The sequence below is a fragment of the Haplochromis burtoni genome, unplaced genomic scaffold, assembly GCF_018398535.1.
Source record: "Haplochromis burtoni strain Fernald_Lab_line unplaced genomic scaffold, NCSU_Asbu1 Contig_2, whole genome shotgun sequence".
Lineage (NCBI taxonomy): Eukaryota > Metazoa > Chordata > Actinopteri > Cichliformes > Cichlidae > Haplochromis > Haplochromis burtoni.
The window spans coordinates 2,984,461-3,000,180 of record NW_024582363.1 but is presented as its reverse complement, the minus strand read 5'-3'; the positions used below and the strand labels follow the sequence as shown (position 1 = coordinate 3,000,180).

Here is a 15,720-nt window from a genome sequence, read left to right as displayed (position 1 = left end):
CCTTCATCAGCTGTCAGCTCAATGCCCGCTCCTTGTCACTAAAACAGTGTGAAAATAAAGAACTCCCACACTTGGTGACAGTGCTTGAGCTGCACAATAAACCCCCTAGAGTCCTAGAGTCAGTAATTAAGGGGCATCCAAATGTCCCCCCCCTCTACAGTCTGCTGCATCACTGACAACCATCTTTAATGGAACAGTTCAACATTTAGGTTAAGACACTTTCTTGCTGAGAGTTAAGATGAGAAAATTGTACAGCAGTCATGTCTGGGTGCCAATACAAAGCCTAAGGCATCAGTCAGCTACTTCAATTTAGCCTGGCTCACTCCAAAGTTAACAAAACACACCTGCATCATTAACGTCTGGTTCAGACCAAGTTTAGCTTGTTTTTTAAAAATTAAAGTAATGTCATGTGTTTGGCAGGGGAAAAGTCCAATGACTCACTTCTGTCATGGTGTAGCCTACTGAAGTGCAAATTTTGCAACCTCCAGCTGCTTCAGGGTATTAAAGGTTAACTACAGCGGAGGTGGCCCATCTGCATACAGGCCCTGCGAAAGTACTCATTAAAAAACTGCAGAGTAATCCAAGCTATGCAACTGAACCGGGGGCTTGAAGAACCCTTCCATCGTGAAACCCATAAACAGCACACGATACAAGCTTAATGTTTATGTGCTGCCTGTATGTGAAGTTACACCCCCCACCTCACCCTCATTCTGTCACGCATGTAAGTCTGTCAGGTCCAGCTTGACGTGTGGGGGAGGGACCACACAATGCACATGCCAACTGCACAAAAACATGTGCAGAGCCCTGAGCATCTTCCTCATCCTTCCCTCCCAAAAACTGTGTTGGTGTAATCAGATTACACTGTCAGTAGAGTTGTGCCTGGCTGCTGCCAGTAGCACAGATCCATAACTTATCGAAAGCTGATTAACACATCAACCCCCGTGCTTGTGCCTGCTAAGAACGAGGAGCTGTGCGGTTGTCAGGATTACTTAAGTGTGAACCAAAGACTGAGGCTTCCAGATGTGAGAGCAGTGCATTAACCGTCACTGCTATAACCACAAGCTCCTGTCACTGTGACACTTCAAGCTGGGCTTTACATTTTAAAATATACTTTAATAATCGCACAATAGTTTACTGTAATATTAAAGAAAAAAAAACAAATAGGGTATAATGAGGTGGAAGCAGATGAGCTGCGACAGCAAATGGTGTCTCATTAAGAATCCAAACGTCATTAAAGGATGCAGCTGCTTCTGACCTTTGACATGGATTGAGAAAATCTCTCGTTTGATATCTTGAGTGCCTCCTTCAGCACTGCAATTAAATCTGAGCTGAAAGCTCTGCGCTGCTCCTTTTCAGCTCCCTTGGGATCTCAGACTGTAGGATGCCTCCTGGTGGTGACTTCTGGCAGTCAGATGACATCTAGAAATCCTCCCCCAATTGCCTAATGAGCTGTAATTTTCACCAATAGCAGAGCTACTTTAGGATTTTTTTTTTTTTTTTGCAGGGTTGGCTTCTGCAAAAGGCCCGTCTTGTGCAGCCATGGCAGGATGGTAAATTGGAGCTGGCGCGATGAGTCCTGACAGCAGTACAGTCTTGGCCACGAGCACAAACTGCCGTGCTTACGTAACCAGCCTATTGTTACCGCCCTGTCACTGCCATTAAAATTCATAGGATTCACATGAAAATGCGACCCAAACAACTGTCTGCTGCTGCAGCGGAAGATTGAGAAGCAGGCGGATGGATGAGATTCAAATGAGCTAAAAGTGAAAGCACCACACAGATGGCCAGTCCACTGAACTCTTGGTCCCGTTTCAGCCTATAGGTCACTGTACTGGGGACAACTGGGCCCTCTCCAAAGAGCAGAGGAGGCACAGTGAAGGCAGCACTGGGAACAACTCAGCTGACACTCCTTCACACCTTGATGACAAACCCCATCTGTTTGTAGCAGTACTATCAAAGAATGATCACATGAGGATTATTTATAGCTGCAGGTGTAAAACACTCCTCTAGATCAGTCGTTTTGCTTTCTGAACTGCATCACAAAAAAGGTAAAGAGTTGAACGGTTATATCAAAGAACTCTTTTCTATTGTTGTGTTTTGATATTATTCCTTTTACAAGGGAAAATAAGCATTTTTCATCCTGTTAGACATCTTTAACCCTTCACATTTACTTTGCAACTCACTGAAGGGCATTACAATGCAGAAAGCCGAGTGTGGATTTAAATGTCTCTTTAATTGGGATCAAGGGATTTCCTCATTATCGGCAGAGACAAAAGGAAAATGGCAAAACAGCAACCAAAAGTAATTTAAATATAGATTCACACAGCTCATACTCCCTGGAGAATAAACCACGAAAGTCGAGAAAACGAAAACAGGATTTAGTAATATTTCCACTAAGGACTGTGGTCATGATGTGGAAACCCCCCCCCCTTCTTTTTTTAGAGCCATTAATAGCGCAGTGCCCATGTGGCTTTATTGTACCGGGATGTAAACATGTTAATTTTGTCTGGTGGAATTTACTTTGGAGCCAGCCTCTAGTGGCCAACAGAGGAATTGCAGTTTTTTTTTGGGCATTTTAACATTTGCTTTATTTTGCTTGTCAAATCCAAAAACCACACATTCATGGAGGTGGGGAGGTGCTTGTACAGTAAGACAGCACTCCTCCTGCTAAAATATGCTCTCTCTCTCTCTCTCACACACACACACACACACACACACACACACACACACACACACACACACATATAATTATGCAGGTGTTTCCACACTGTTCAGATGGAATGATTTATTCATAATTATGATAGCATAATAAAACAATGAACATTGAAAGCACTGACAGTTGAACCCAAGGCCTCTCACACACAGCATGCACCACCCCGACCCTAGCATTCACAGAGACACTGAACATCCCTAACGGCAAGTTGCTCCTGGCTTCTGAAAAGCGTCCTTTTTTAACTCTGTCCAAGTCAGTTTTTCCTTGTTCTTTTTTTTTAATCCTTTAAATATATTTTGATATAAAAACAAGCCCACGTATGATGAATCAACCATGTTTGTGAACTGCCTCTCCCCCTTCTTCTCCTGTTATTGCCCTGCCACCCAACCACCCACCTACCGCTCCTCTGGGCGGTCTTTAAGGAAGGATGAACATGACACTGGCCCCCCCCAAGTCTCCTCACTTCCTATTCTCGTGCTCTTCATGGACGCTTGGATTAACAAAGCAAAAACAAAAAAAAAAAAAAAAAAAAAAAAAAAAGTCTGATGTAAAGATGGTGGAGGTGAAGGAGATGCCACTTAAAAAAACCCAAACAGTTTCATAACCTCTGGAACAAAGAAAGCAATAAAAAAAGATTTTGTTTAAAAAATAAAAATTGAAACCATAACAGTCCAATCAAAAGAAGTGTTGGAGGGAAGTCTGGAGCTCTGTAGACTGGAGGCACTTTGGCACAGAGCGAAGGCCCCACACCTGACAACAAGGCCGAGGGAAAGCAAGGAGGGATGCAAGGAAGGAATGACAGAGTTGGGCTGAAAGGCATGCAAAGCCACATGGTGATATGAGAATCTGGGAATGATCGAGTGGGGTGGACTGGAGAAGAAAAGAGCACCTGACAAACGTGGAGGAAAAGGCCAGCCTCCCCTCCAGTTAATGCCATGTTCAGGAGAGGAGGAGGAGGGGAGGAAATACAAAGAAACAAAAGGGAACTTTCACATAGAAGAAGAAGAGCAATTTGGACCAAGTGACAAAGAGAAGGGAGAGTGAGTGAGCAGTGGCAGGTGTAGGAGGAGGAAAGAGAAGCGGCCCATCGCGAGAAGAGGAAATTGTCTGGCAAAAGCTATACAACACAAACAGGAAAACAGTCCTAGTGTGAAAGCAGAGGACGGCTGGTGGACGGTGGAGGTCGGGGGAGGGGGCACAGCGTAGCAGTCCCACAGGTCAAGAGGCTTGGCAGGTAGGAGGAAAGTGCTGTGGTCCCTCTTCTCCTTCTCCTGCTCCCCTCCCACTTTACAGCTGTGCTGGGCTGCATCTCACCCCCGTCCTCTTCCCCCGGTACCCCCCACAAGCACCTCCTCTTCACAGGTAGAGCTCCTTGGCTCTGATATGCTGGAGCTTCTCCCTCAGCATGCGGAAGGAGGGCCGCATCACGGGATCCAAGGTCCAGCACTGCTTCATCAGGTCGTACACCACGGCGGGGCAGCCGTCTGGGGCATCCATCTTGTACCCTTTCTCTACCCGAGGCACCACTTCTTTCAACGGCTGAGAGACACAGACAAAGAAATGCTGACATTAGCTCAACATTTTGATCAGTCGAACTGATGCAATGGACTCAAAGGTGATGCAATATTCCAGGCAAAGGTAACTACATAACAAGAATAACTAAAAATAACTAAAAATGCGAACGTATCAACCGGTGACACATCACCTGCTTCAGTTGTTTCATGGCATGAATGAGGCCAACACAGAGAACCAGCAGTTACACTGATCTTGCACAAAAATAAATAAATGGTTCAGGCAATAAAGCCTGCCATCTGCTGGTGTATATCAGACGTCAGCGAGCCACAGAAAATCCCATAAAGGTACTTACAATTCTAGGATAAGGCACACGCCCAAAGGAGTAGATCTCCCACAGTAGGATCCCATAACTCCAAACGTCTGACTTAGTGGAAAACCTCTGTTGGATTAAGAGAGAAGCCGAAATTCATACATTATACATAAAGGCATTCAGAAAGCAGATCAGGCTTGCGCCTCCCTCCAGACCAACAAAACCAGGTCGTACAGTACATACACCCCCACGGTGGATTTTAAACCAAACAATCAAGATGTGACTGAAGTGCACACTTTCAACTTTAATTCAAGAGCATTAACAAAAGGACTGCTTAAACTTAAGGAATTGCTGACATTTTTATAGACAGTCCCTCATTTTCATTTTAAATATAAAGATTTCCACTCTATAACTGTCCATTTCCACTGCACTGCTGCCACAGCCATTATATTTTGGTCTGCTGCGTTGACCCTCACATATACACACACACACCGTCTGTGTTTTTTTTAAACCAACATTAAGATGTTGGCATCAAATTCAGAAACACATTTCTCATTCTCAACATTTTCAGTTAAACTCAGGCCTTAATTCATTAACATTTCAGTGAATTTGTTTACACATTGTCCTAACTTTGTTGGAAATAGAGCTGAATAATTATTTCCCCCCCCCCATATTTGCAGCTTGTTCATCAGTCATACACTCTTTGCTGTCAGGCTCTGGGTGCCCAGAGTTACTTTATCTGGGCAGAAATTCTGGGCAGCTTGACAGATGATTCGATTAAGATGTTGAGAAAACCTTTGGGCTTGCTTTTACTCTCCAGCAGGAAAACTGTTTATGAGCCACCAAACACCACTCTTTGTTAAACTGGCCTCTTTAAATACTTTTAGGGCAGACAAACACACTATTAATGAACTTGCTAGACCCGGGATCAAGATTATACCACTATTTAAAAGACTGTCTTGGACTGGCACTCTCATTCAAATAAACTGATATCCTGCAGCCTCCCCTTTTTAAATAAACCGCCCTTATTCAGATCAATTAAGAGTCGAGTCAGCAACATCAACCCGGTCTCATTCCATCACCTTCTCTCTTAGTGCTTCTGGGGATGTCCATTTGACGGGCAGCTTGGCAGTGTCCTGTATGGAGGATGCCTCCTTGGTGAGGCCGAAGTCGCTGACCTTGGCGATGTTATCGTCAGAAACCAGCACATTGCGAGCCGCCAGGTCTCTGTGGACGAAGTTATTGGCCTCCAGGTACTCCATAGCTTCACACACGTCACTGCCAGGAAAGAGGATGAGTGAGAACTGGCTAACTAATATAGGGCAATAGGTGGTTGAGGATTTTACTTTTATCATCTGCCCTTGTCAGGAAAATTAGCTTGGCTAGAGGGAAAACTAAGCCATTATGATTTTCAATTTAGTTTCAGATGTAAATGCTCCAAAATGTTTTTTCACTACTGTAAGTTATTTCAAAACTTACAAGGCTGGCACAGAAAAATGAAACTTGAGCTGATTAATTTGAGACAAACATATAATAATGCTCATCTGAAAGCTTACACTCATTCTTTGTGCTGATCACAATGGACTTAACTTGCTTTAGATAACAATATTAGCTAGATAATTGTTAAATTAAAATAAATAAGGATGTATGAGTTGCAGCAAACAACGTTCATGATACTGCTATGACACTTTTCTCCTGAAGTTCAGTAAGAACGCAGAGGGTTAAAGTGGCAGTGATTTAGTTTCAGATCCCGAAAAGAGCAGTTTAAAAATGTTCTTTTAAATAATTTTTTAAATAATTGCTTGAAAGAGACTCACAGTGAGAACTTGAGTAAGCAGTCTCCACCGAGAACAGTCCGCCCTCGAGAGCGCAGGTAGTCCACTAGGCTGCCCTGTGGTGCAGTTTGGATTATTAACACAATGCTTACATTCAAGAAAGTCTCACAGAAAACTGTGTAGGTACATTTTTTTAGCATGAATAGCCTGAGTAAAAACCAAATCGACGACCCCGTGCGAAAAAAGAAAACATGTCAAAGTATTTTTTTTAATAAGGGGAAACATTTGTTTCATCTGTAAAATAACAAGTGTTTTAAAAATCCATTTGCTGTGTTACATGAGGTCACAGTCGTCATCATTTCTTGGCTTAGAAGCAAATGCCTCCTCTAGTGCACAGCCTGTAACCCCCTGTGCAGATCAAACAAACAAGATATAAATCTTTTTGTACCTGCTGAATGGGGTCAGGTCAGGTGTTTTCCAGTGTCTCCTGTCTTTATGCTAAGCAAGGCTAACAACTGTTTCATTAGCGTGGTTTTGACTGTGTTTTATTCTCCTAATGTACTGTGGAGATACAGAAATTCTTTTATTGCTGCCATATAATCTGCATCATTATACCTGCATTAATAACATTCTTCACAGCATTATTTCATCTAATAATATTTCTCACAGTATTGATACTGCATTACAGTTATTTATTGAAGATGTCCATTTGAGGATCCTTCCATTATGTTAACTTTTATTACAAGTATGGTTAGAAGTATTTTATACACATTGCATATCTGTGCTTATTTTGAGTTGATGTTCAGTTCATTAAGGGTCTTAAGCTTCACTGGCGTGACTGTCCAGGTGATACATGCTGAGGGAAACTAGAACATAGAAGGATAACTGCAATGCATGCTTACAGTACATATAATACATATAATCTAGGAATGTGTCAGGCCTGAGGCCTCAACTCATTACTATATTTTATTCTACTTGGTAACAGACGATCAGAGTCAATAATTAGCCTCAGAGACCCTGAGGGCTTGAAGTTTATTACCTTGTATGGAAGGTGTTATAGAAAAGAGAAGTTCTATGTCTGTTATAGCTATTAAAGATGTACGATTAACGGTGACTAATGTCTGGAACCTATTTTAATCTGTCATTGACGCCATGGGGGGGCGTGTACCCCACTGCTTTATAAGTATCCACAACATGTATTTTGGTCAGAAGACATATGTTGATGTTTTCTCCGGGCTGTTAATAAACTCATCGTTTGATTGCACTTTTCTGGGGCCTCCGTGGTTTGTGACACTGCTCTACATTGATTGATTTCGCGACAGTACTGAACTAGCGTTTAAATCGCAGAGGGTTAATGCGAGCATGTACCATTTCCAGTTTTAGAAATTGTCATAAAAGAGCACTTGGGCTGACCTTAGCCATGTATTCTGTGACAATGTAGAGACTGCCCCTCTCCTCCACGATTACCCCTAGCAACTGCACCAGGTTGTTGTGCCTCAGTTGCCTGTCGAAACACAGAAACAGAGGGGGGAAAAAAATATGCGGTAAGCATGCAGTAAAATATTTTTTAAAAATCATGGTCAACTTCTACCCACAAAAATGACAGAGGATGATCTAATATTTGATGAAGAAACATGTCTGCAGACAGAAACATCTGTGGTGGTGTGAAGTACAAAAAGCAATAGCTGCGGATCTTACGTCATGACAGAAGCCTCAGCGATGAAAGCCTGTGCTGTAGCGTCATTTTTGATGCACTTGACCGCCACCTTGGTCCCTCTGTAGTCTCCTACCATCACATCTGACAAGGACACAGAGGGGACAAAGTTTTACTACATTCTCCAAGGTGACCTTGGCCTGATGTGAGAAATGAAAATGAAATATGAAAATATCCTGTTTAAATTTGCTTCTTACCCCCAAACTCCCCTTTGCCAATGGTCTGGAGGAGTTTCAACTCTTTTCTGTTCAAGGCCCAGCCACCTGCCAAAAGAGGACGTTAATGACACTCTGCAATCATAATGTAAGTAATAATATTATTCCAAAAAGGCGTTATGAAAAAAATCCTCTTACAGCACGTTCATGACTTTGCAGTTACAGCAGCTATTTTCTTGTTAAAATAACTTTGACAATGATGTATATCCTTTAAGCAGGAGAATTAATCTTTGCATTTCTCTAGTGTAAGAATTAGCTGGGTCAGATGGGTATGTGAGGGTAAATAAAGACAGACAGAGCTGGAGATTGACCTTGAGAGCCGGTGAAGCCCAGCAGTCGTTCCCAGCCACACAAAGATTAACCACCCTCAGTTGATTAATGCTATTAAAGCTCGTAGGAGACGCAGGATTTCTCTGTACACTGTGTGTGTGTGTTCATGCATCTGATACTGTGAGGTTAATGTGGCATATAAAGACAAGCATAACAAAGTGTCCCTGTGTGTATTGGTGCCAGTGTCCCTGTAGGGCTGTGTAATGAGCTCTGTGTGCTCTTACTCCTAGAGAATTCGTCTTGCGCTGCCACTGTTCCCTCCATCAACTTCGGTTTAATCAGCCTGGTACAAAGGCCATCAGCGTCTTTGGTGTAGTGCTGGAGAGAGAAAGTTTGAGAATTAAATACAATCTCCATGCATAAAGGAAAAAAAAAAGTATGTATGCTTCAAGTGTTAAAAGTTACAAAGAAAATCCTCTCTCAAAAGGTTTTCCCTGAATTTAGGTCAGCAGTATATACTGTACTGTGCCACTGTACCTAGCTGAATGATCCGATACGGATGTTCTTGGATTACTTCATACTGTTGAGTCTATATACAAGCTTTTGATATGCAAAACAAAAGAGAGGCTGATGTTCGGGGCCACCCTCTGCAGAAAAATGTGACGGTAGCGATGAAAAGAAGATTCAAGCTGTGTTGTCAGATTTTATGAGAGGAGGCTCCATCCACCAAACAGGTACAGCATGACAGGTTTACCTTTTATCAACATGCATCTTTGTTAAAGACGAGGAGGCTCGTCTTGAGGGACGAAAGAAATCCCGGCCTCATTTCCATATGAAAGATGGAATAAAACAGGAGCAGCAAAGTTGGGAGGATTTACAGCAGAGTACAAAGCGAGAAAACACAGTAAGGTGTTCGCCTGAAGTTTAAGGGCTGCTTCTGCTGCTCTGTAAAATTTAACTCCAGCTCCAGTCAGAAGTACTCTATTAAAGCAGTGTGTGTTTCTAATCAGCTCCAGTTACAAAAGACATGAGTACATTTTCAGATTTGCCCTTTTTCCAGCTCTAAAACAAACCAAAAAATCCACCAGAATAAAGTTTTATTACTTTAAAAGCTCTATTTTTTTTCTTTAAATTCGTGTAGTTGAAGAGACAGCTGATCCACTATGTGTAAACTTACTAAAGGTCTTTTATGTGTCTTTCACTGCATTTCCTTTTGAAATGATTCCTACTCATGTTACGCAGAGACTCATCCACTGTGTAAAACATTTTAGCTTCCTTCCCTTTAAGACAGATTTCTTTTGATTGGCTGTCCTTTGGTAAAGTTTGTGGGTGGGTCTCCTATGCTCACAGCCTGAGTTGCGTGTCTGAGATGACCAAATTATGGATATCAGCCCTTACTGACATCATGCAGACCCATTAGTAGACTTGTTTGTTACTGGAAACTTTGAACATGTTTAATATGATATGAGCATCCACCATTGTAAAACAAAATAAGAAAAAGCATAAGGTGTAGTCTCTTTAAGCTACTTCAGATGTGGACAGATCAAGGGACAACAATACGGAGGGCAAGTCACTTATAAAATTACATCCCCTGCAGCTTTGGCTACTATATAAAATGCTTAAATAATCACTACACTACAGAAAAGTAACTATCAACAGAAGTCAGTTAAATAACAAAGGAATAAAAATCTACACTTTAAAGTCAGACACACTGTGATGAAAAGATCACACTTGGGAAATGTTTAAACCTCTGCTGGACACTGTCAGTATTAGTGTAAAGGTGAGGTTCCTGGGGAGCATTTACTGTGGGAACAAGGAGGAGGGTGACAGGGCTGGTGCATTTGCACCAAGCTGACAATACAGGGATGACTCGTCTACCTACAGAGAGCTCTGCTGTCAGATGGAGGCAGCGTGCAAAGTATGTGGTACAACCGGTCTTTGGGCCACTCTGGCATGTACTGTTGTTGGTCTGTCTGCCAGCCACGGTCAAGAGTGAGGTTATAACATATAAACAGCTGAAGTGACAATGACAGTGACAAGTGTCCACTGCAGCTGCTGTCTCTACTTTTTATACTGTATTTCTGATCTTTCAAGATTTTTTTCCACAATCCTCTCATTCAAGATGAACTCTTCTGTCACTCCCTTCCCTATTCTGGCCCACTTGTCAACCAATCGCCTTTCAGCAGACGCATACATCATCTGCTTCCAGCGATGTGCAGATAGGTTTTGGAAGACTGCATGGCAGCAGACCTGACATGGGTGAAAACGCCTCTCTGCTGTCTGTCCAAATGGAAACGTGTATGCAGACACATTTGTGGGACCATATTACACTTTACAGTTCATCCTTATAAAGACAACAAAATAATCTAATCCCAGTCCATATCTGCATATCAATTTAGGATAGTATTACAAAGGCAAGGACGCTGTTTGTCACGGCAAGTAAAGAAATAAAGACCATCTGCGTTGAATTGCAAAGGCAAAAAAAAAAAATCATGTGAAAAGAAATCAGTGCCTCCTTAAGTGATAGCAGAAGTTACATAAATCATGAAACCTCTTTGTGACCACTGTTACACAACTGTGGACTGATGTGATGACTATAGACTGTAAGATATGATTATAACCACCAGGGGGCAGCATGGTGAAGGAAGGCTGAAGACAAATTAACTGCACATGTAAAATAGCCACAGTTATACACAAATGATGCATTTAGATTATGTATAGCATTTATCAGGTCATTATTTATCATTTCTGAAGCGGTGCCTATATGATCTTGAAAAAGACAGCCCTGAAAGGACCTTAATTAGCATTGCTTATTACTGAAATGCAATCTTAGAATGCATGAAAATGTGTTTTTAGAGCACAAGTGGCTAAATCACAATCTTCCCATGTGTAATTAGCAGAGAAAGGTGTGATCACAGAGTTGAAACAGCCAGTGAGCACCCTAACAGACAATACTTTGACTGTGCAACTACACCCCTAAAAATACCATATGGAGCGAGCTTTGCTTTTGTTTTGTTTTGTTTTGTTATTTTTAAAAACCACATGCATCAGAGGATGCACTGACTGAAGACAGAGGTCTGCCAGCATTTGATGTGTAGGTCTATATGAAGAATAACAGAGCAGAGGAACACCGAGCGAGCCGGAAAAACACACAAGAATGTAAGGAATTCTATCATGCGCAATTATAGAGAAAGAAGAGACAAGGGAATGCAGACAGGCTACAGAATAAAGATGTAAAGAGATACCGAAAGAAAGAAACATAGCAGGGTAAAGCAGGGAGACGGAGACAGTGGAGGGCGAAAGGAAGATACGGAGATGAGAGGAGGAGGAGGACAGAAAGCAATATGCCAGGTATCCACCAGGGAACACAAAGAGAGAAAGAAAGGAGGGAGGGAGGGAGGGAGGTGGAGAAAGGAAGTAGAGGCTGAACTGAGCCCAGAGGGTGAGTGTGTGTTGGAGAGTGTGTGTGAGAGAGAGAGATTGTGGGTGGCTGATAACAAGAATGCGCTGGGGATGTAGATGGTCTCGTTGCCAGCTGGCACATTCCTGCCTGTCCACTTCCAACGCCCCACAAGGCAAAAAAGATGAGGCCCAATTAAAAGTGTGATAGCTGCCAATCCAGCTCTTCTCTTTATCTAAGAGGATGAAAGGCCTTTATCTCGCTCCCTCTCCGTTTCTATCATCATGTCTCCCCGTCTTCCCCTTTCCACACTCCGTCCTTCCTCTGAACCAGCTTACAGAGAGCAGTCAGGGAGTGAGAGGATCAGACAGCTTTTTGAAGGATACGTACTTGAGTCAGAGTTTTGGGAGAAGTCCACAGAGATATTCAGCATGTGTGTCCTTTACAGAGTTATGTAACCAAACTGCTGCATCATTTATCACCGTATAACTACCATAACTTATTTCTATTAGCTGTCGTGCCGTGCAGTTTAGAAGATGGATTCTAATTGTTTATTCCTAATAAAAAAAAAAACAACAACTTTTTTGTTGATTCAAACAGGTTTACATTTTCCTTTTTACCAAACAAATAAAAAATAATCAATAACCAAAGACTGCAGGTGTAATGTAAGATAATCAGCTTTTAATGCAACTGACTGACTGTCACAAATGCTAGGGGAATGTGATGGGACCATTGTGTGACCTAATGGACAATGAGATACAATATTTAACTATAGAAAATACGTGATATAAGAGGCTTTTAGCTCTGTAATAGACTAGAAACAGGTCTCTCGTACAGTGTTAACTGTGTTAAGATCTAAAACACCTTTGATAGACAGAAGAAGCATATCTGAGGGGATAAACAGTTGGCCTGAAACAAACAGAAATATAAATTCTCATAGGAATTATATAACAACCTTTTAAGGGGAAAACAAAAAACCCCAAAACAAAACAAGTAGGTTTGTTTTCCTGCTGCTCTTCAGTTTTACTGAAGAAACTCTGCTTGTTTCGGCTGCTCCCTTATTCACAAGGGGTTACCACAGCAGATGTAGCACATGTTTGATTTGGCAGATTTTTTCCACCAGATGACCTTCCTAACGCAACCCTCCCACAGGAGGAGATTTAGTTCCTCTCCTGGTCTCAAACTGGGATCTTTCATGTGTCAGGCACATGTGTTAGTTGCTAAACTATGGAGCCACCCTTTCTGAAGAAACCCTAAGATGGAATAAACTTTGTGAAATCACCAACTTTTTTACTGTAACAGTTATTTTAAGGATCGATACTACTTAATTTGAGCTACCTAAATAAAATATAGCCTAACTCTCTGTGACCTTCAGGATAGAGGAAGCATGCACTGGAACATTAAAACAAGGTGACATCTAAAGTTTCATTTTCTTACAAATCGCTCTCTTTGACGTTCAGTTAAATGCCTCAAGTCTTTCGGCTCTTAAAAACAAAAACCAGCTGGAAATGATGATGATGATTATGAGAAGGCATTCATCGTTTTTTTACTGCCAAACTGAATGCCAGTAGTACTATTAAAGGTGTTCTGTCAACAAAATTTGACTACAAATAACAGCTATATGCTCTCCATCCTTCCTCACCTCCACCAGCTGCATGAGGTTCTCAAAATACTCTTCCTCGTCGATGGTGAGTTTGCCGTTGTGGTAGATGATGCGGTAGTGCTCCACCTTGCCATCACAGCTGACACACAGGGTGTAATCTCCAGGATAGTTGGTGCTTTCCCTCACCAGGAATAAACCCGTCTCTGGAGGGTAGAGGAGCCGCTCGGCCTGCTCCCGAGTTATCTTCCCATGAAACCAGCTGGAGAGAGTGAAGAGAGGGGTGGGAATGAAGGACGTGAGGAGACAAAGAGGGAAGAGGGAGAGAGAGTATGTCAGACAAAAAGGACACACAGGATTGACTGGAAGTGTTTTATGGCCGCACACAGAGTGTTTATGTAACAACGACGTTGTTTGATTTATGTACAGAAACTCAACTTGTGCAGTTTTTTAAGAACATATCTCCAAAAAGAGAGAGAGAAGAAAACAACTAAATTTCAACCATACAGAGGTACCAAATTCCATGTATCATGGCCCACAGCCTTCCTCTGAAATGAGAAGTGAAAAACAAGAGGGGGGCAGTAATGGGAAGCCGACAGCAGCACTTCCACCCTGTTCAGCTTGAATGGTGCAGGGGCGAGGCTGTCTGATCTTGGGGAGTCAGTGAAAAAATACCTGAACCCAAACAACAGGAAACATGGTGCTAAAACGCGCACACGCATGCATGCGCACACACACATACACAAAGCCTGGGGCAGAGTCGGAAACTGACATACAGGCACTGCAATAACAGGAAAATGCAAAAGCTGCTCAGACAAGGCGGGGAGCAGGATAAAACCAAGTCACCCATTCCCGACTGCGGTCAGAGAGACCAAGAGACGGATTGAACTTTCACCACCCGCTGTAGCGAAAAGGAGGGAGATCAAAAACAAACTCCACCTCCTGTTAAGCTAAAAAGCCGATCACAATTCTGTTGGTTGTGGCAACAAAGAAACGCTTGCTTCCTGATTTAGAAGCTAACTGTTACACAACGAGCATCAACCTCGCCATATGGCTTGATAGGAGGCATCTATATGCTACTGAAGGACGGATTAGACAGCAAGATCACACACTTTGATCTACTCAACCACCATCTTTACAATCATCTGTTACAAAAACAGAATTTTTTCACACTGCTGTTGCTTTTCAATGATAATGCATCCTCCGTCGAGCTTAAATGGTAAATGTTTTTTAATCTTTGTTAGATACATTTCAGTTTCCTACAACAAAAGCTAACACCCTATTTCAGTATTCTGAATTTCCTTCCATTCATGGCTATTGATCTGTGGTATTAAGCATAAACACAGGGGGGTATCCCATGTACCCTGCTGATTTCTGCCACTATTTGTATGAAAGGTCACATTAGCCACCAAGAATTGCAAAGGACAAAGTCTCCTTATCGGCACTGGCTGGTCAATGGGTGGTAATTAACAACTATGAATGATTTAGCCCACTTTCCTGTGGCTGCCTCTGTCACGCCCTCCTCCTCTTCAATCACTCCACTTGGTCTCCTCAGACAGCAGAGGCCCTTGTGGTAAAGCTGCTTAACATGGCTCGAGTTGATTAGATCAGAATAGGGAGCTTCTCCGATGGAGAGAAGCTCTTTAACTCCCAATAATCCGAGAGCAGGCGCCAAGAGTGGATGGCCCCAGTAACACAAAGCCCAGTGGTAGACACACACTTGCTGCTTTGTCTCCAGAAATTAACCGCAGTTTTCAGAAATGACATCATATTGAAATAAAAGTGAACAACATGTTCAGCACAACTTGGAAGGAATGAGTAGGACAGCGCAGATGAATACGCCAGCTTTCTTTAGGGTGGTTTGGTTACATGGGTCAGATATCTGCCACATGAGGGCAGTAGATGGAGCAGAGTCAAGTAAAGGAGGCAAGCGCTGTATCTACAGCCGAGTATCAACCGATACGGGTGAACGTTAAAGCAGAAAACCACAGATGAACCCTTACGTAACCCAGAAGAGAGGGAGAGGTCCTCTCCGAGACATTTGCTGATGATTCATAAAAAAATCCAAAAGTCCCTGCAGGATACAGAGAAACGACTTCTGATGACTTGAGTTAAAACACTGAACTATGCAGTGATCTCAAAGGCAGCAATTAGAGCAGAAGGTCAGGATGTGAAAGCATGCTGAATATTTGGGAGTCAAAGAGCAGT

At 42.4% G+C, this 15,720-nt stretch overlaps 1 protein-coding gene across 3 annotated transcripts in view; it reads right to left on the bottom strand.

Moving 5' to 3' along the window:
* Positions 1-390: 390 nt before the first annotated feature.
* LOC102307150 (C-terminal Src kinase) overlaps positions 391-15,720 on the bottom strand; it is a 52,035-nt gene continuing 36,705 nt past the window's right edge. For all 3 annotated transcript variants that reach the window (XM_042218218.1, XM_005913018.3, XM_005913019.3), the window contains 9 exons: positions 13,555-13,774; positions 8,797-8,890; positions 8,225-8,290; positions 8,012-8,111; positions 7,727-7,817; positions 6,356-6,429; positions 5,621-5,816; positions 4,581-4,667; positions 391-4,252 (listed from right to left, as the gene is read on the bottom strand). In XM_042218218.1, the coding sequence (XP_042074152.1) occupies positions 4,070-4,252; positions 4,581-4,667; positions 5,621-5,816; positions 6,356-6,429; positions 7,727-7,817; positions 8,012-8,111; positions 8,225-8,290; positions 8,797-8,890; positions 13,555-13,774 (1,111 nt within the window). In that variant the 3' untranslated portion in view covers positions 391-4,069. The remainder of the gene's footprint in view (positions 4,253-4,580; positions 4,668-5,620; positions 5,817-6,355; positions 6,430-7,726; positions 7,818-8,011; positions 8,112-8,224; positions 8,291-8,796; positions 8,891-13,554; positions 13,775-15,720) is intronic.